This window comes from Pyxicephalus adspersus, chromosome 4 (genome assembly GCF_032062135.1).
Source record: "Pyxicephalus adspersus chromosome 4, UCB_Pads_2.0, whole genome shotgun sequence".
Taxonomy (NCBI): domain Eukaryota; kingdom Metazoa; phylum Chordata; class Amphibia; order Anura; family Pyxicephalidae; genus Pyxicephalus; species Pyxicephalus adspersus.
This window is the reverse complement of record NC_092861.1, coordinates 16,116,845-16,136,736: the sequence shown is the minus strand read 5'-3', so window position 1 is coordinate 16,136,736 and position 19,892 is coordinate 16,116,845. Positions and strand designations below refer to the sequence as shown.

At 39.1% G+C, this 19,892-nt stretch overlaps 1 protein-coding gene across 5 annotated transcripts; it reads left to right on the top strand.

Annotated features, from left to right (window-relative positions):
- Window positions 1-2,411: 2,411 nt before the first annotated feature.
- Window positions 2,412-18,821, top strand: TDRD15 (tudor domain containing 15). Of its 5 annotated transcripts, XM_072407483.1 has the most exons (5): window positions 2,433-2,540; window positions 4,324-4,469; window positions 5,250-5,302; window positions 7,984-13,554; window positions 17,196-18,821. In XM_072407483.1, the coding sequence occupies exons 2-5, from the start codon at window positions 4,444-4,446 to the stop codon at window positions 17,201-17,203; spliced, it is 5,658 nt and encodes a 1,885-aa protein (XP_072263584.1). In that variant the 5' UTR covers window positions 2,433-2,540; window positions 4,324-4,443; the 3' UTR covers window positions 17,204-18,821. The 5 variants fall into 5 exon arrangements, 3 of the variants coding, with proteins under 3 accessions (XP_072263586.1, XP_072263584.1, XP_072263585.1); XM_072407485.1 differs by lacking the exon at window positions 4,324-4,469 and having other exon boundaries at window positions 2,412-2,540; XM_072407484.1 differs by lacking the exons at window positions 2,433-2,540; window positions 4,324-4,469 and adding an exon at window positions 2,780-2,948.
- Window positions 18,822-19,892: the final 1,071 nt, after the last annotated feature.

Sequence of the window (19,892 nt, the reverse complement as noted above, 5' to 3'; positions counted from 1 at the left end):
AAGAGGACAGACGTGTCCGGAGGAGCTGCGGGGACCGGGTAAGTATATTCTTTCAATTGTAATCCGATTGTCATACAATGTATGACAATCGGATTGCAATATAATGTTTGTTTACCCACCTGAGAAAAGTTCAGGTTTAACACTTTTTGCAAGAGTTTTTACCCCGAACGAAGGTCGGGTTTAACTGCCAGGTGGGTAATAAAATAATAATGATAATAATAATGATAATAATAGTAGTGTCATTGACTGGCGGATCACTAAGTAGAAATTCTTTGCAAGGATCATTAGAAAAATTACTTTAAAAAAAAAAAAACACTAACCTTATCTGTTTGTAGAGCCATTGATCCCTCCTCAATCCAAATCCAATCTTCTTTCTGCTTCTGCTCACTTCACACCGTGCAGACACGGGATCAGGTGTTCTGTCTTCCTGAAATGTAAAAGAAAATCTGATATCACTGTGCATACATTCTCATGACCAGGTAATTTGGATCTACCGCCCCCACCCTCCAAAAGAAAACCCCCCACACCTTAACTTCTCAAAAACATTTCCCGCACCAATAACAATTTTTTTCTTTTCCCACTCTCCACTACCCCTGCCTACCAGCCAATACCCGCCACCCCCCAAAAATCACAGACACCTTCTTTGGGTTTAAATTGGCTGGCAAGCAGCCGTTTATTATAACAACATAAATAACAATAAATAACCATAAATAACCATAAATACTTGTAATAATAACCATATTCACATAATATACATATTATTAAATTAACATAAATTAACATATATAATAACGTATAACCTTATACTCTTACATATACTTAACATATTAATAACACCTTTTTAAAACCAATAACTTTTACCATCAACTTTAACCAAAACCCAATTTACTGTGCAGTCTTGCACTAAAACCAAAACACTCCAGTTTACCCCTCCAGCTGCAGGTCTAGGAACCAGGTAGAGTCCGTTCCCCAAAATATTTTAACCATACACTGGCCCCTAGGCACCCACACGCCGCCTCAGGGGCCCCACCATAATACCATTTAAATGGGCACCCTACCCATTGGTTGCCCTTTCCAGTTACCAACCGGACTCATACCCCCTAAACCCCAACCGCCATCACACATAACCGCACTCCATAGATAAAATAAAAAAGGGGAGGGTGGGCGGGAATTTCATTTTCCAACACAAACTGTTCCCAGAAAAAACTGTCCCTCCTTCCTGACGGACCTTCTTCTTAACCCTTTCTATTCTCCTCCCCTTAGCATGCGACCAGACCTCCTGCTGGTCCCCACCTCCCCTTCCCCTCTTAAGCTACGTACACACTTCCAATTATTATCGTTGGAAAACGAACGACGAACAATCCTGCACGATATCTACGAACGATCGTATAGCACCGATCCTGCACATAGAGATAACGACACGATCGTTCGTAGATATTGTACACACAATAGATACGATCGTTTGAGCGATAGAGGAACTATGTGCACGACAGGAAAGTGAACGAACGTTCGTTCATTACGCATGCTCAGATCATGGACGATCAACGAACGACCGTACACACGGACGATGTTCAACGATCGTCGTCCAATCCGATCCGCCGGTCCGGTCGTTCGTTTCCAACGACTTTCCTCGTTCGTCGGCGTCGTTGGTTACTTTTTTTTACGAACGATTTTTGCCCAATCGATCGTTCGTCGTTCGTTTTGAACGATAAAAATTGGAAGTGTGTACGCACCTTTACTCATAGCTTGTCCCCTGCATGACCCTCCAGCAGAACAAAGAAAACCAAAAAGGGGGGAGGGTGTGGGCTGCCCAAATACCTTAGTCATGCCGCCCTTCGCAAATTCCTCTGCTGCAGGCCTCCCTTTTTTTTGCCAATGCTGCCAATGTTTCAGTGCATACTTTTAGTGTTTCTCCTTTCCATAAATTGTTTTTACATTTGCAAGGTGACACTTGAGGAGGGGATGACCCTGCCCCGAAGAGCTTACAATCTAGGAGGTGGGGGAATATCACACAATAAGGGGAATCACACATCACCTCCCTACATTACTTATCTACCTGTCACACATGGTGCTGACACCACAACCATTATGGTGGCACGGAGCAGCAATCTAAAGATTTTTGGATATCTTAGCATTGGAATAATATATAAAGTAACTAAAATGCACATGGGGAGGTTTTCATTGGCATAAAGGCCTAGTGACAGGGTCTCTGTAATAAATTCTCTCTAAGAAATAATTATGTCTGCCTATACATAGCCAGGAAATGTCATAATATTATAGATCATAATATTATTGCCTCCCAGACACTACACAGCAGTATTAGCAAAATTATTATATTATTACACTCTAGCATTGAACCTAGTTTCTGCGCATGCCCAGTCCTGCCTCTCCCTGCCGGACTCAATGGGCATGCGTAGTTCTGCGGTGCTACAGCTGTCCTAAGTGCGCACGCGCGATCTCAGCAGGGCGGAGGAGGCCAGCCCGGGCGGTCTGTGGGGAAGGTGGTGTGATGTTCACGTTGTGACAGCCGGCCGTGTAAGGTAATGGCAGACCGAGTCCATACCTTCTGGTATGAGCGGCCCCGACAGCCGGGAGCCATGTGTGGGGAGGAGAGCCGCCGAGTGGAGGCTGCTGACCTATATTGTACATTAGAACAATATAGGAACACGTGACCTGTGTTTTATGGAAGCAGGAACACGTGACCGGTGTGTTATGGAAGCAGCAACACGTGACCGGTGTGTTATGGAAGCAGCAACACGTGACCTGTGATTTATGGAAGCAGCAACACGTGACTTGTATTATGGAAGCTGCAGGTTTGTTATCCTTGGTGGAGGACAGGAATGTCTCAGGACATGCTCTATACACCTGCCTGTTCAGTGGAAGGATTCTGAATTAGGGATGAGGATGACAGCCTCAGGGTGTCACCTATAGGCCCAGTTCATGTTGAGGTATGTCAGTACACATAGATGTGTTGGTGCAGCACAGAATGAATGTTGATCAATTAAAAAGAACACTTTATTACTTCTCCGTATCTCTGCTGCTGCTCTTTGCTATATTGCAAAACTGCTATGGCCGAAGATCTTCCAGCATCCTGCAATTCATGGTTGTCTGATGCCTGGTTCTCTTCTGGCCATTAGGGCCCATTCAGACCCATGGTGAAAAATGGCACACTACAAACTGCTGCCATGTGGATTGAAGAGGCAACCTGATTTGTATGCAGCTGCTGCACAAATCTTCAAGCAACATGTTGCTTTTAGGAACCACACTGCGATTTACCAGAGCTGCATGCAAGAAAGGGTTCCTAACTTCTCCTATTCACTTGAATGGGAGAGGTTGGGACTGCAGGCAGAACACTGCAGTCTGAAATGGCACAAACTCATTACAGGTGGATGGAACAGGAGTCTAGTTTTGGGCCAACTACATTACACAAACCTCGGCATTCCCATGCATTGTTTTTTGTCAATGGTGCTTCTGATTGGATAGCCTGAAACGTAACATGACATTTAGAGTACACACAAGACATTTTAAATTCTAGGAATCGCAGATGTTACTATTTTTTGGCATTCTTGTTGTATAGGGGATGTGGACAACATTCCATTTTATTATATTATTTGTACTCTGAACACAAATGTGTAAAAATTCCCTTAATATTCTACCAGTTATCTTTTATACATCAAAATCTACACCCAAGGGTATTGCAAATCAATCACATTTCATCAAACCAATTGATTACCCCAGGTCCTTTATCTGGCATAAAGACTTCCTACTTCTACCCTCTGTACTTCCAGGAGTTGGGGAATTTTGGGGTTTTCGGTTACTTTAGTTGACATTGACTTCCACTTCCTTGACAGGCATCCAGATCACATCTACCTTGTAGTCAGAAGACCTGGCTCAATTTAAAGTGGAACTCAAGCATATTTAAAAAAAAATCCCACATATCTTTAATCCTGCAGATCCCTCGATAGTGCCAGATTTTTCTGCAATCCGATCTTGTGTCATTCTAGAAATCTTTGGGCGCCGCCATCTTCAATCTTCTCTTATGGTCTTGCTGAGTCACCTGATCTTGTACTGCGGAGGGGCGAGATCGGGTGAAGTAGCTCGCTGCAAAGGGGATATAAAGAGCCGATCTTACTGCGTGAAGAGATCATCTCTTCCCCTTAAGTGAAAACATGATCGGGCATGATGTAGGTATCCCAGGAGGCTCAGCGATGAAGACTTAACCCCCCCCCCCAGCGTTCTAATTCTGTCCATATTTCCACGCAAAAAGCGTTACATTTTTATTGCATGGAAATTTATTTTACATTGTAGACCTATATTTTTTAGGCATAACTCACCAAAATATGTCAAATACGTCACTGGGAAACCCCGAAGATTGTCTCTGCAGTCGGCGGCTGGAGGTCAGAGGAAGCTGACGTGTCCCGAGGACCTGCGGGGACCAGCAGGATGCTGGGGGACTACAACGAAACTAGGTAAGTGTTTTTTTGTTTTTTGTTTTGCGCGACCCCGAAAAACAAAAAAACCCATCAAGATGTATTGCAGCATTCAGCGCAATGTGCATAATCCGAAAGTTGCAGTACCAATTGCAAAAGCTTTACTTGGGCAGTGAGGAATGCTGATATTTATCCTGCTATGGATTAACAGTGCTTCTGTTGCCACTCGCCTACTACCTGTACTTTAAGGGCAATAGGATGACTTTTTTTCAAGTATTTCCATTGCATTAAAGCAGATGTAAGGTTTCACAATGAGGCAGGACATATAGCAGAAAGGGGCAGGCAATGTCCCTTGTGCAATAATCCCGCCTGTGTAACTGATCACTCCATCTATTGGTCATCAAAACTTTGGATGCTGGGATACCCAACAATCCTGGCTTCCCTTAAATGTGCTAAGAATGTATGAGCTGTGTGGGAGTTGCGTCAACCCGGCCTGGCCAATCAAGATTGCTGAACATCTGTAGGAAGAAAAGAAATAAGATGATGGTGTTCTGTGATGGGATGGGTGAATTTCCACTGGGTTTAGATCTGCTTCAGATTAAAAGGATAGAATGTGTAGATAATCATACCATTACACAAATGCGCTTTCTTGTTTCCTTAGTGTGGGATTTTACCACATTCCACTTTTGTCCCAAACCTTAAAAATGAAATATTTAGTTGTATGTATGTAGTTTGAAAGACTAAATCTTATTTAATTTCCAATTTGTCCCATTACAATGTTTTACACACATGCTTATGTATATATTTCTTTTCACTTAGGAAGGATCGGCACAAAGACATCCTGGCATCTCTGCTTGTTGTGAACACATTAGGTAAATTTAGTGATTTTAAAGTTACCTTTATACTTGTTGTTATACTATTGTTTTTTATGCGTATATGTATTCTTAAAATAATGTTGCCACTTTTCATTGTTAGTTTGGATGTAAGGTATTGCTCTGTATATCTAAGCTCATTGGGTGAACTGCAAAGCACGAGTAACAGCCTACATAATAGATCACTATAGGGTACTATATAACTCATTGTATTAACTTAAGGTCCCATATAATCACCTCAATATCATCAGCCTGTGGTCCTGTGAACCCAACCTCTCTGTCAGGCTAATGTACACATGCCTAAGGCTATGTACAAATGTCAGATGATTCTCATCCGATTATCACTTCAGGGCTATTATTGGACAAGAATCTGCTGTTTACAGCGCTCCTCTGACATCATTCATGGATCCATCCTGATGGATTCATGAACGATTGCAATACAAGAGCACAGCAGGGTTCTCCCCCTTCCCTCTCCATAGAGCAGAACGACACTGTATGTACAGCACTCCTTCATGCATCGTTTAATCTTTTGTCAATGGAAAGGATTGTGAAAGATCCTTTCCAATAACAAAAGTCTAATGTCTTTACGCAGCCTAAGACTCTGTGCAGATGTTGTTGTGCCCTTCTTTATTGAAGGATCCTTTTTATCTAGCCTGTGTTGTGCTTTTAAAGCTTCCATTGTTTCCCAAAAAAATTCCATTGTTGTATATTGCATATAAACAAATCGGAGCAAAAACCTCCCCACAAAACTAGTAGGATAGGTACACAGGTGCAATGGTGTGCACAAATGCAATTATCCAATAAATGGCTCAGAGCTGATATCTGACGAGAATCTTGTGTATGTACAGTGCTCGTCCTCCATCATCCTAACGACCGTCCTGGCGGATCCACGAACGATGGACGACGAACGATCGTAATAGAAGTAAAGGGCAGAACGGTGCTGTATGTACAGTGCTTGTTTTTTAATCATGCAGTCATTTGTCATTGGAAAGGATCATGAAAGATCATTTCCAATGGCAATTATTGCACGTGTGCACATAGCCTAAGAATGAATGTTTCTACTTCTATGTATGTTTCCCATCCTTAACAATACACCTTATCACTAGATTGTCAGCTGTTTGGGGCAGGGTCCTTTCCTCCTCCTGTGTCACTGTTTATATCTGTCTGTCAATTGCAACCCCTGATTATTGTACAGCGCTGCATATTATGTTGGCACTACATAAATTGTGTTTAATAATTATAAACCCTGTTGGTCTACTATATTAAACAAGTAAGCTGCCAAGCTTGCACACATAGTTACATAGTCAGATTGAAAAAAGTCCATCAAGTTCAGCCACCAGGGAAAAAAAAACTTTCAAATCGCTAAATCCCAGATAAAACCGTATAAACATATTTGATCCAGAGGAAGGTAAAAAAACCCTTTATAAACCCTGGTTAAATTTGCCCTATCGGGGAAAAAAATCCTTCCTGATCCAGTGAGACAATCAGATGTTTCCTGGATCAACAGTCTCTGTTGTTTTTACTTTAAACCTTTAATACCCATTTATATTCTGTGCTGCTAGAAAAGCACACATTTTTTTTTCATACGTGGGGAACAGAAGCCAAATGCAAAATTCTATCCCCACCTCTCTTATGGGAGGTGGGGATACTGCTGCCTCATATTGCCATTTTCAGGTCAAAGTTGCTTCAGGTGGCTCTGCAGGCAGCACCCAGTTATCTTCCCTTTGTCTGTGTTTAGGCTTTTGGTACTGCTTGCAACAGAGGTGTATCTCACTCCCCCCAAAAAAACTTATGTAAATTATTAATGTCACGCAGTCAGAGATTTTGGACAAAGTCCACTTTAAATTACTAAAAAGAGGTAATCCATCGTGGGTTCAGACATTTTTGGCAAGCATGCATTGGCACATTATGCTTCCATTTATTGTGGCAATGTTCTATAGTGCATCCATTCCATTCCATTCCATGTAAATATTAGGGTTTAGACTTACCTGATAGTACCTGTCCTGTAGATTTTCTACCCTACAGGATATAGAGCCATCAGTAATACAGAATATTCATTGTTGATTTAAAATCAAGGTTTGTTCCTCGATGACGCTAATGCTCTGTGCATCTTCAGTGACTGCCCACCACTGGTGGGGGATGAGAGATGAGGAGCCAGGCCAGGTGTCAGATCAGAGGAAATTATATTGAAAAAAAAAAAAGAAAAACATTGAAATACAGTGTGGAGTCATACTTTTATATCTGAAACTGTATTCTTTACATTTAAAGTCTACAGCTCATTGTCCAACTCCATGTGTACACTTGGAGAGTGTGTATATGTATAAATATAACACACATCTTGACTATCTCCATTGAAGTGTATGCAAACTCCTTTTTTTGTTACCTTTTGGTCTAGTTGTTACATACAAAATGTTGTTACATGTAAATAATACCTGTTGATTCTGAGGTGACATGAGCACTATGTGTTATAACATAGGGTCTAATAATTCCTTCCCCTTGGACTACATGTTGGCAACCCCTACATTGTAGAGATCAGGAGAATGAAATACGATTTTTAGTTTAGCAGAAGACAACTTGATTCATTTGGAAAAATGTGTAACTCTATTGTGAAAGTTGTGTAAAACAATTTATAAATGAACTTTATGTATAAAGGCAGATATATTACATATTTTTTTTTTCAGATAAAATGGATTACATGTCTTTATGTCAGAAACCTGATTTAAAAATGGACTTGACGATCTTGAAAGTCGATTGTGTTCCCAGTGAGGTGCTGATAAGTTTTCAAGGAAGATACATATCTACCTGTGAATTTGACTACCACATCCTACAGAAAGAGATACAACTTGTCCCCAAAGTGAATGAGGACCTCAATATTGGAGAGTTTTGCTTGGTGCAAGATAAACCTCTTGGATTATGGCACAGAGGGAAAATTTTGGGTAAAGTCAAGCAGAGATTTGAAGTAGTTCTCATAGATCAGGGGGATGTGGTAAAAGTTGCCCTTGAACAAATTGCTGCTGCTACTGGTGAGTTATTTACTCTTCCACCAAAGATAGTGAATGGAATGTTTTCAAATGTCCTTCCGCTGGATGAGAAGTGGTCTCCTAGAGCTATAAATTACTTCTCCTCCTTAGTCGGAGACCATCTTAACGGACACGTCAAAACCTTCTTACCGCATCAAGTCATACTCTTAGAAGTGCCAAAAGTAATTAACCATGCCATTGAACTAAATGTTGCAAAATATATGGATTCTGATACATTCTGCCTGCTGGTTGAGCTCATTCATCAATTGCCAGCAAATTCCCACGCTAAGCAAATGCCTGACTTGCTTCAGCAGAAGAAACTGACTCCGTACAACTCACTGAGCTTAAGTGACAATCCACCACATTTTCAAAATGTGCTGAATCATCTAATGCCTGTTGTTTCTGTTGAGACCATGGAGAAAATAAAAATCTCTGCAGCGATAAGTCCAGATAACTTTTATTGTCATATACTGCTTTGGGAAGAAGAGTTACAAAAACTGAAAGCCAGTATGAGCTCTTACTATAAATCGCTTAAAAAAGATGCAAGCTCTTCATTTGGAAACTATGGAGCACTTTGTGCTGCCAAGAGAAAAGATGGGCAGTGGTATCGGGGTGTTATTCAGACCCTCCTATCTGGCAGTGATGTAAAAGTCTGGTTTATTGACATTGGCAGCAGTGAACCCATACAGTCTACAGACATTCATGAGCTGAAACAAGAGTTTCTGGTTCTGCCAATGTTGGCAATCCCATGTGCCTTATCTAGCATAAATGACCATGGGGATAATACAAAAAGTATGCAGTTGTCGCTGTTTAGGGAAGCCCTTGTAGGGCATATAGTAATCGCTTACATTGAACAGTATAACAATGAAGAACGAGTGTTTAACATACTCTTATATGATAAGGAATATGAACTAAATTCTGACTGTTATTTAACAAACCAGAAAGTTCCAATTTTTTCTTCAAACACCTACACCGAGACTGTGAAGTCGGCCTTTGAAAAGAAGAGTCCAGTCAAGGCTCTGCATGAAGTTTCTCTACTTAAACCGGTGGATATTGAAGAAATCATTTCTAGTAAATCCTTACAAATGGAGCCAGACTCGGTACACGTGGCATATGTTGAGTACGTACTTAATCCTTCAAACTTCTGGATAAGAACCGATGAGTGCCAAAATGAGTTTTCAGCCATGATGGCTGAGATTGCAGAAATCTACAATAAATGTGAACTAATGGAAATGCTGGTAGAAGATCCCCAACCTGGTCAACTTTGCTGTGCCCTGTATACAAAAGACGGTCATTATTACAGGGCTGCGATCGCTGAAGTGCTTAACCGAGAAATTTGTGTTTATTTCATTGATTTTGGAAATACAGAAACTGTTCCTTTTTATGATGTGAAGATTTTGTTGCCAAAGTTTAGTAGTTTGCCTGCACTGGCAATGTCCTGCACTCTAGCATACGCATATCCACAAGAAGAAGTATGGGTAAAGAGCGCAAGTGATGTCTTTAAAGAAATTGTGGCTGGGAAAGCTCTCCTTTGTCACGTTCTTGCAAAACATAAGTTCAGACATGTTGTGGAAATGCGGCTTTTGGAGAGCCCTGAACGTTCTGATATTGTCAACCTTTTGGTCCAAGCTGGCTGTGCAGAGTTTTGGAAAGTTGATTTAAATCCTATGTCTGTAGTTCAAACAAGTCCACTGCCAGAAAAGAAAACAAAATACAAGGGCAAAAATTCTAATGTAAGAAAGTGTGAAGCAACTGGTGATATAAAGGTGTCACTGAGTGATTGGAAAATGAAGCCAAAAACGAAAAATGTTTCCAATTGTACAGCATCAACTAACACAACCTCAAATGCTACTGCTATTTACTTTCGGCAATATACTTTTAAGCCCGGGACTGTTACATATGTCAAATGTTCGCATGTAGAATCACCTGGACATTTTTGGTGCCAACTTTCCTGCAACCTTACTGTGCTTGAAGCCTTCATGGATGAAATTCAGACCTTCTATAAATCTTGTAACAGCAGGTATCAGCATGGACAAATGGCTTGCATTGCAAAGTCATCATGCACTGGCAAGTATTACAGAGCTTCTGTTGTGAAGCATGCCTCAAGAAATGAAGTCGATGTAATCTTTGTTGACTATGGAATGGTGGAGAGAGTATTGATATCTGAGCTCAGAGAAATTAAATCCCAGTTTCTTAAATGGGAAGGTCAAGCTTTTCGATGTTGCTTAAGCATGGTGTTATCGTTCAGTGCTCAGCATACATGGTCTGCCAATGATTGCAAGGATTTTAAGACTTTTGTGGACTCTGCTAGTGACATAAAATCAACAATCAAAGCTGTGTTCAGTTATGGCTCAGAGGAGCTCTGCAATGTAGTGGATCTGGAAACTCCCCGCTGGTGTTCAAACCATTGGCTAGCTAAAAAAGGACAACCTAACCCTAGTAAAGTTCTGTCTATTCACCTACACACATTTTGTTACTCCAGTTTTGACCTTAAAGTTGGAAGCAAAGAATTAATTTACATTACCTATATATACAATACAGGAAAATTTTACTGTCAGCTTGCAAAAAATGAAAACATTGTTAACATGTTAATGAGGAAGGTGTTTGAGTTAGGCAAGAGCAAAAACCCTGAATCGGGAAACAAAGTTCAGAAATTGTGCATTGTTAAATATGATCAAGATGGGAACTTTTACCGAGTGTCAGCTTGTGCTATAGACGAGGATCATTCTCTAGCCTTTTTTGTCGACTTTGGTGACAGCCTTATGATAAAAAAAACTGAATTGGTGCCTATTCCTCAGGAAGCTACAGATGTTTTATTTGAACCTATGCAAGCAATTCCATGTTATCTCTCTGGCTTAGAAGAAGCCACGTTTACCACAGAAGCCAAAGTTTGGATGGAAGAACAATGTGTCGGAAAATGTCTCAGTGCTACTGTTGTATCTATAGATAATAAAGGGCATTTGGAAGTGGACTTGTGCTGGGACAATATCTCGGTAAACGGTAAAATAAAAGCAATATTGGGTGTGGATTCACAGCCAAAAGTGTCGAAGAATGCAGGTAAAGCAGAAAGTAGAACTGCTTCCCTTCCAGTGTGTGCAGAAAAACACACTTTGCAAAGTCTGAACAAGAAATCTGGTTCTAATGGGGAAGACAAACATACACCTATATTTGATTTGAATGCAAATGCAATTCCATGTGTAAATGTCAGTTCTGGGTTGGATAGTTCTCAGAATTCTACATGTAAAGAGTTGGAGAAGGTGAAATTCTATGATGATGTGGAGGCATCAAAGTCGTCTAGTCACTCTCTTGTTGAAAATTTTAGCTATCCACCAGCTCCTAAAAAGCCATTTAGGTCAACTGATCTTCCTGAAATGATTCTGCAAACCGGCTCCACTCATCTTGCGTATGCATCTCACATATGCAGCCCTTCTGAGTTCTACATACAGCTATCTGAAAATGAGAAACAAGTATTGCAACTAGAGGAAGAACTAAATAACATGTCTTTTCAACCCATCAACGTAAACCATCTTGAGAAAGATACTTTAGTTGTCGCTCAATATCCAGATGACAAAGCTTTTTATAGAGCAGATATTAAAGAAATTTTGAAAGGCAATTCTTTTGAAGTAGAGTTTATTGATTATGGCAATACAGCTAAAGTGTGTTTTTCTTCCATTTTCAAACTCCCTGAAAGATTTTTTAATGTACCTCGGTTAAGCATTTCAGTTTTTCTAACTGGTTTTCAGAAAAGTCAGAATGTGGAATGGAGTAAAAACGCAGTGGACAAGTTTTCAGAAAAAGTTACAAATACATTATTCAGCTGTATGTTTCTTTGCAGACATGACAATGAGTGGGAGGTCAGTATAACCTTAAAAGGACGGTCTCTAACAGAATTTCTTCAAAGCTTTGCAGCTGCTCCAGAATTATCCGCCTTGGATTTAAAAGACACTCTTCCAGGATTAGACATTGTATTGAAACCTAGTAAGATGGAAAAAGTTAAAACGGTTTACTTGTCTAAACGTGGAATACTCTTTGTTACTCTAGCAAGGTTTGCTGAAGCATGCCAAATAAGTGAACAGATTTCAGCAGTTGTCAGACAGGCTGATAACCGTCTCATAGCCAAAGATATCTCCGAAGGAATGGTTTGTTTGGCAAAATCTGAAAAAATGCAAACTTGGTTCCGTGCAACTGTTGAAAAAATCTTTCCAAAAACAAAGGAGATGTCTGTGTTCTTTGTGGACCATGGTGCTCGAGAAGTAATAAGTATGCACAATGCAAAATCTCTTCCGACCTCAGCCCTCTCATTGCCCCATCAGGCTATTGCTTGCAAATGGGTCTGGACAGAAAAAGTTGGATTGGATTTTTTTCAGTTACAAATGCAATCTATTTTGCAAAATGAGTTGCAAATTCTGTTTCTTAAATTTCTGGAAACCGAAAGCTGCTGGAAAATAGATATTCTGGTGGATGATGTATTGCTAATGGAGCATTTTAATACTATGTCACAACAAAATACAAAGATGAAGGACAGTGTGGTGTCCTGCTTTCATTATGAAACTGAAAATTTGCAACCTTCTATATCGCAAGTTTCACTCAAGTCTTTAGAAGTGCATGCTGGATTTGTTACTGCTTTTCTAAACCCTTTCAGTTTTTCTGTCCAGCTAGAGAATTCAGTTGTTTCAATGAACAAGTTGTCTGAACTTATTGAAAAACTGACAGATGACCTCTTGCCTGTAACTCTTGATTTAGTAAAGCTTGGTTCTGCTTGCTTGGTTAAGTGCTTTGAAACTGATGAGTGGTGCAGAGCGGAAATAGCAAGCATCAACATGACCTCTATTTTACTGAATCTTGTTGATTATGGCGTTTACAAACCCATTCCTTATTCAGAGTACAGAAAACTCAAAATGATTTCCAAAGAAATTGCTAGTCTACCTGCCTTAACCTACCGTTGTAGACTACACGGCGTTCTTCCAAAAAATGTAAAGGATTGGTCAGCAGGTGCAATTAAATACTGCATGGACTTTATTCAGGACCGTGACTTAATCGTTCTTCCTGTTAAAATAATGGACAATAATGTTACTGAAGTATCTATTTATGGTGAAGGAAATTTGGCTGAAAAATTAATTGCCAAAGGATTTGCCATTGAAGCAAACAGTAGATGTTTGGCAGAAGTAGTACCAGAGCCTGGTACAAGTCCACTTCCAGAAACTAAATACAATCTTCAAGGTTTGGCATATGGTAAGAACTAAAGACATACAGTTTACACTTCTGCAAGTAATAGTACAGTGTTTTAAGAGGTCAAACTAGTCTATTTATGTTCTCTTTTTAAATAGTAATTAAGTATTTAAAAAAAAATAGCCTATTGTAGAGTTTTTCAAACCTTTTAACAGGAACCCCTAAAATTACTCCGGGAACTAAAATTAATCATCGGGAACCCTCTGCAATTTCCCCCCCAGAAATTATTTTAGGCTGGGTGGGAAGGAGCTGTAGGTGGGTGGTGGCCCCTTTCTTTTATGACCTAACTTTTTAGTAACCACCCAAAAACAGCCAGGCTGAACCTGAGGTTAAGGGACTCACTCCTAGAGACTACGTATTTTTCTAGTAGCCATATTGGAAACAATCTTGGTTTTCAAGCTGTTCAATATTCAAATCTAATATATCTGCTTCTTTAATGGGAAGTATTGAAATGTGTTCTTCATGGGGTTTTTATTTACCTAACCTCTAGTTCATGCCTTATAGCATCTCCCATGGTGATTTTATGAAAAACTCATTGTAATCTTATTGCACAAAAAAACCATATATTTTACTTGCATTTATATGAACTTTATTGACTGACCTGTTACCACCTGGACAATACTTGTGCCTTTATCCATGAAAAAGCTTTCCCTGACCTGGAACCTTCTTTCTCTTTGTCCATGGAGACTTCCCTTACTTCTGAAAATTTTCCTAAAGCCATTAAAGATCTGAAAATGACCAAAAGTCCCGAACCTGACACTTTTAGCCCTAGATTTTTTTTTAAAGCTTTATCCTGTATCAGACCTATACTCTAGACCATGACCATCATTTTCCCTTTAATTTGCTACTAGCCATTATCACAGTCATACCCAACCCTGGAAAAGACCCTGTCTTCTGTGGGAACTATTGACCCTCCTCTTTGCTAAACAGAGACATCAACATCAAGATTTACTCCAATATTGTAACAGAAGGTCGCAATTACCTTACTTGATTTAAAGTAAACAGGTAGGTTTGTCTGGGTCATGAGGCATGAATCCACCCTACTAAAATGATTCAGCTCATCTCTTAATCTAGAAACATAATATATCTTCTTGTTTGTTGTCTATTGATGCTAAGAAAACAATTGATGGAGTAAAAAATTCATTTCTTTGCTTAGCTGTTGGGCAGAGAGGCTTGTATCCTACCCTACTTTCCAAAACCATGTCCTTTTTTTTATTACTAAAGGAACAAGCCTGGGTCATCCTCTAGCCTTACTTCTTTTCTTAATTATGATGGAGCATATTACCATTGCTATACAGATAAATACTTCCATTTGGGCCATTGAAGTAAAGGTATTTGATGCATCATTCCATCCCAAAATGTCTCCTCTTGAACATTGTAGAAATTCATCATTTTGGCAAAATTACCTTATTGCAACTTTATTTGCTCCCCTTTTTTAACTAAAATTTACAAAGTTTAAACCTCAGGATAGATTTTTGTTTTACTTGTTTTAAAGTGGAGCTAAGGTTCCACTTTACAATAAAGCCCATCCTGGTCATACATTTTTAGATAGGGACTCTCTTCATCTGGAAAAATCACTGAGCTGCAGATGCATCAGCACATCCTGGCTTCCCCCTGTGGTTTCCGGGACTGAATGGACTCTCATGTGCTGCGTGGGAGTTACGCTGTCCCAGTACAACTAAAGAATAAAACGAGGAGAAGAAGAAGATGGTGGGGCCAGTGATGGAGCGGGGACATATGCGTATAAATAGGGTCTAGTTTACTTTAGTCTATAATAAATAAACTTTTACCTGTTTATTATATTGATTGTTATGATGGTGTAAAATATTGCCTCAAAACACCTCTTTGAGTGTAAATTTCATCTAATGTGCTCATGTATTTAGATGTGAGACAAACTGTTTATCACTCCTGCAAAGTCCTTCTTTAGCTCACTTTAGTCACTATCCATGAAATTTGTCTGGAATGGACAATAGAACTCTTTGTAGGCCATGCCACTTGGGATAGTTTGGGCCTATTAGAATGGTATTTTTCCATAGAGCTTTTTTACTCATTAAATGGGACTTGGCTCCCAAACAACTCCAGGCTCTTCTATGGACCCCTTTGATCCATTTATGTAGAACTATTGACCTTTCCTAGCTCACCTTGTTTCCACTGTTTCGACAAAGTCTCCCAATTCAGAGATCATGGAATAAAATCTTTTTCATTTGTAATAATGATGTTTCCTTGGTGCTCTTTCCAGAAATTCTGATCACTCTTTCATGGTCTTTATCAGCTCAAAACAATTACATTGCCATTTGTTTGTGGTATTAATACCTGCTCTTTGGAAGAATACAGTTCCTCCTTCATTAACAATGTGGGTTGATAATAGTAATGAAGTAATGTAGGGCCCTGGATTATAAATGGGGCATCTGGCTTTATGTCCAAAAATTTTCATGTCTGAGAAGAAACTCTGTGCAACAAACCTCTGCAACATATTTTCACTTCTCACCTTTCCCTTGTTTCTTTTTACTTTTCCCTAGATACGTAACTTCTCAGCCAGATCAGGTCTTTTTATTCTTTCCCCCTTACCCTTCCCTATTTTCTGCCTCTTAACGGTACTTTCAAATCATGTGTTCACAGTGGGAAGGTTCATTTCACCAGTTTTTATGCTATCACTAAACATTGTTGATTATGTTTTCTCTGTTACTTTTGATCCTTGTGACCATTAAATACAAATATAAACTGGCAATGAAGTCCCACTTTGAATGGACAGGTAGTTATTGCAGAAAGGGCAGGTGATGCCCCTTCTGCAATAACTGTTCTTACCTGCTTGATCACCACCCAGCTGTAAAGCTTTGCTGAACTGCACAGGGAATTGCCAGAGAAATACAGAATTTCTGGCTTCTCTTGTGTTTGCTGGGAATGAATGAACTGCAAGCCTTCACGATGGTTATGCCATCCCAGCATAGCCAATCAACATGGCAGAAGATCATCTTAAGGAAGGGGAGAAGAAAGATGGTAGCTTCCTTGCAAGGGAATGGGTATAGGACAGGTGAGTAATTGCAGGTTTAGATCTGCTTTATCTGCTTTTTTTGATGGTTACTAGCCTGATTTTTTGTTAGTGAGCACAGCTCATTGTCCCCTTGTGCTTTATCTCCAATCTGAGCTCTAGAGTATAAAGGATTGCAAGTGGTTTTACCAAGTCAAATAAGGGCACATCTATTTCCTTACATGAAATGCGATAATTGTAATGCTGCCTATATCATGAATTTTGTTCTTGCATCCACCTGGAGTTCAGCCTTACAAGCACTTGTCACTAAAGTAAAAGAAAATTCTGCAGTTTCTTCGCTCAGCAAGGTATAGACAGATGGTGCACATCATTGAACTTGCACTGTATTTAGCTGTCACCAGCTGTACCCAGCAGAGTAATTCATTTTGTAATTTTATTTTTAGGTTATTCCATACCTGGTTGATTCTAAGGCAAACACCTAGATGCTAAATCAAAAATCACTCTTGGTTGACTTATGACTTTTCATTTTTAAGATTAAATATAGAATGTGAACCATTACTTTTCCAAATTTAGAAATGTTCATATATTTCTTTTGTAAATTAAAAAAAAAAAACATTCCTGGTTTAATTGTATCTTGCAAATCTTTATTTTTCAGAACACTGAAGCAAATTAAAACAATTAAGCCAAAGCTTTTTGATGTATACTTGAGACGTCTGAAAGCAGCAAGAAGAACGTGCACCCCACAAATTGCGGGTGTCACTTGGACAAAAAGCTACCAATTAAATGTTAAACAAAATGGGTCTGATTAGTTTGAATAATGTTTTAAAGATGGTAAAATGTGTTAACTACATTGTTTTTCTATTTTTTTTGAAAGTTTAACGTTTTGTAAAGATTATCTAAGAAGAAAGATAAATGGAATGGAACTTTTCAGACATGAAGGTATCACAAAATTAGATAACAATGACCGTCAGTGATCACAATAAAGATTGGCTGACATCTCCACCATAGAATTTTGTGAATTAAAATGCAACTTTGAAAAAAAAAAAAAAAAAAAAAAACGATCTGGCAGGTGGATATTGCAAAAAGAGACAGACAATGTCCCTTCAGCAATAACTGTTTTTACTTGTCTGATCTCTGCCCAGCTGTCAAAGTTTGCAGAGCTGCTCATGCCAGGGAATACCAGCAATCTTGGCTTCCCTTGCATTTGGTTTAGTTCTGCTTTAACATATAAATGTAATGTGTCCACATGTATCATACCATAAGTGTTATGCATACGCGTTTTGCAGTAATAACTGCTTTCTCAGGAGGAGGGTATAAGGTCAACACTAAAAGGCATAATTACATCTTAATGATTATAACTTACTAAATCCCCCAAAAACTTTTAAAAAAAATAGGAATTATAATCAAACCTAACCTACTGCACATTAGTAGTTACAGAATGAGCCACCCCTGCACCCTAGGTACCCAGGCTATAATTGATTAAAGGTGAAAGGAGGGAGGGGTGATGGCAAAGGGACTCCACTTGGCAGTATAAGATACTGGATACAAGTACTGAAAGTGTTCTTTATCTCAAAATAGATATAATCATATATTGACAAATTATTAAAAATTGTGAATTTGTTAATAGCCTACTCCCATTTTGAGGAAGCTGTTTTTACTGCGAATCTCTTGGAAGCTTTGTGGTGACAATTACAACTTTTGGTTTGATACATGTGGACACGCCACATTTATATACTATTCTGTTGTTAAGATCTAAAAAAAAGTATCTGTCATTGCAATCTTTAGACTAATAAATATTAAGATATGTTTACATTTATATTTTGTGATATTTTAGTGCCTGAAGTGTCCCACTCTTTTCATTTACTGTTCTTTTTTGATATAAATAATACAAATGTGGCATCTTTATCTAGAAACACTTCTTTATATGAAAAAGAACTTCACCATTTGGTAAACATTCCTTAAAAAAGCACTTAACTGCTTGGGCCTAAGAAAGAGATCTGCTTCTGAAAGTAACCTCTGCTTCTCTTGATTTATATATTGTCAATGAATAAAATCATTCATAGCATTTTCCACATTTTTAAAGATCTATTTAGTAGCAGTAAAAATGTTATAGTCAAAATATTATTTAAACTTCAGACTTTCCCCATGCAACATGGTATTCTTTTTGGCTAGATTGTATTTTTTTCCTTTCATTATGTATGGATAAAGAATTTGAGAACATAAAAAAATTATAGTCTGATTTGCTTTTTTTTTTCCTTTTCTTACAATTAAAAATATCACCTTGACCATTTATTTCTTCATAATGTACCCTTTCTAATTTTATGAGCCTGCTTATATGCATTCTAATTATAAAAATATTTTGTATTTATCTTTGAAGCATAAATTGCTTTCATTGTGATATTGGAGTTGTGCACAGTAGGAATGGCCCTCCCTCATTTTGCTGACTAAGACCTGGCCTGGCTTTATTTCTCACAACCCACAGAGGATCCCAAAAGATGGCCCTTAGTGACCTGTGGAACCATGAGCACTTTCAGAATTATGGCAGTTGAGAGTGTATTCTAATCTGGATTTATTTTTTTATTTTTCTGTGGTAATCAAACCGGATGGATGTCAGATTTGCTGACAGGTTGTTGCTGGAAACGGCTTTTTCTTATTGTTTCCAGTGACAGATGAATAAGCACTGTACACTATGCCTGTTCAGGTAAATCAAGGAGGTTGGGGGGGGGGGGGGGGTTAGCGATAGCCCTCCCTTGATCTCCTCTGATGAAGTGCACAGTGGCCATTCATGATCAATCATTCATCAATCTGCCAATGATGAACGACATAGGGTACTATTGTACACACATCATATTTTTGGCCTGAAACAAGCATAGCTGTTTATCTTGGCAGATAATCACCTGGTTTGTGAATGGCCTAAACCTCTTTATTTTGGGTTTATTTTAATGACCTCTCCACTGGCTTGTATAGAGTCCAAAATTGGGAAAGATTAGACCAAAAATACTGCACTTGCATATTACTTCAGTTCCTACTTGTGGATTTCATGCATATGCTTTAACCTTCCTGGCGGTCTGATTAGGTTAGTAGTTTTTGAGTGTCAAGGTGGTACATTGTTTTAAATTTCCTGCCCCCCAGCGCACCGCCCCTGCATGCTCACACGTCCTATTGATCAGGCCGGGGACACGCGGCTAAAACTTCTTTCCTTGATTCAAGTTATTATTGTTGTATTGGACTGGTATTTCACCATACTAGGTTTCAAACTATTTTTTTTAGGTGACATCTGGACTCCAAAAGGGTGGCCCTGATTGACAAATTTAAAAACTTCCAGACATTGGGTTCCAGACCATATGTGAAA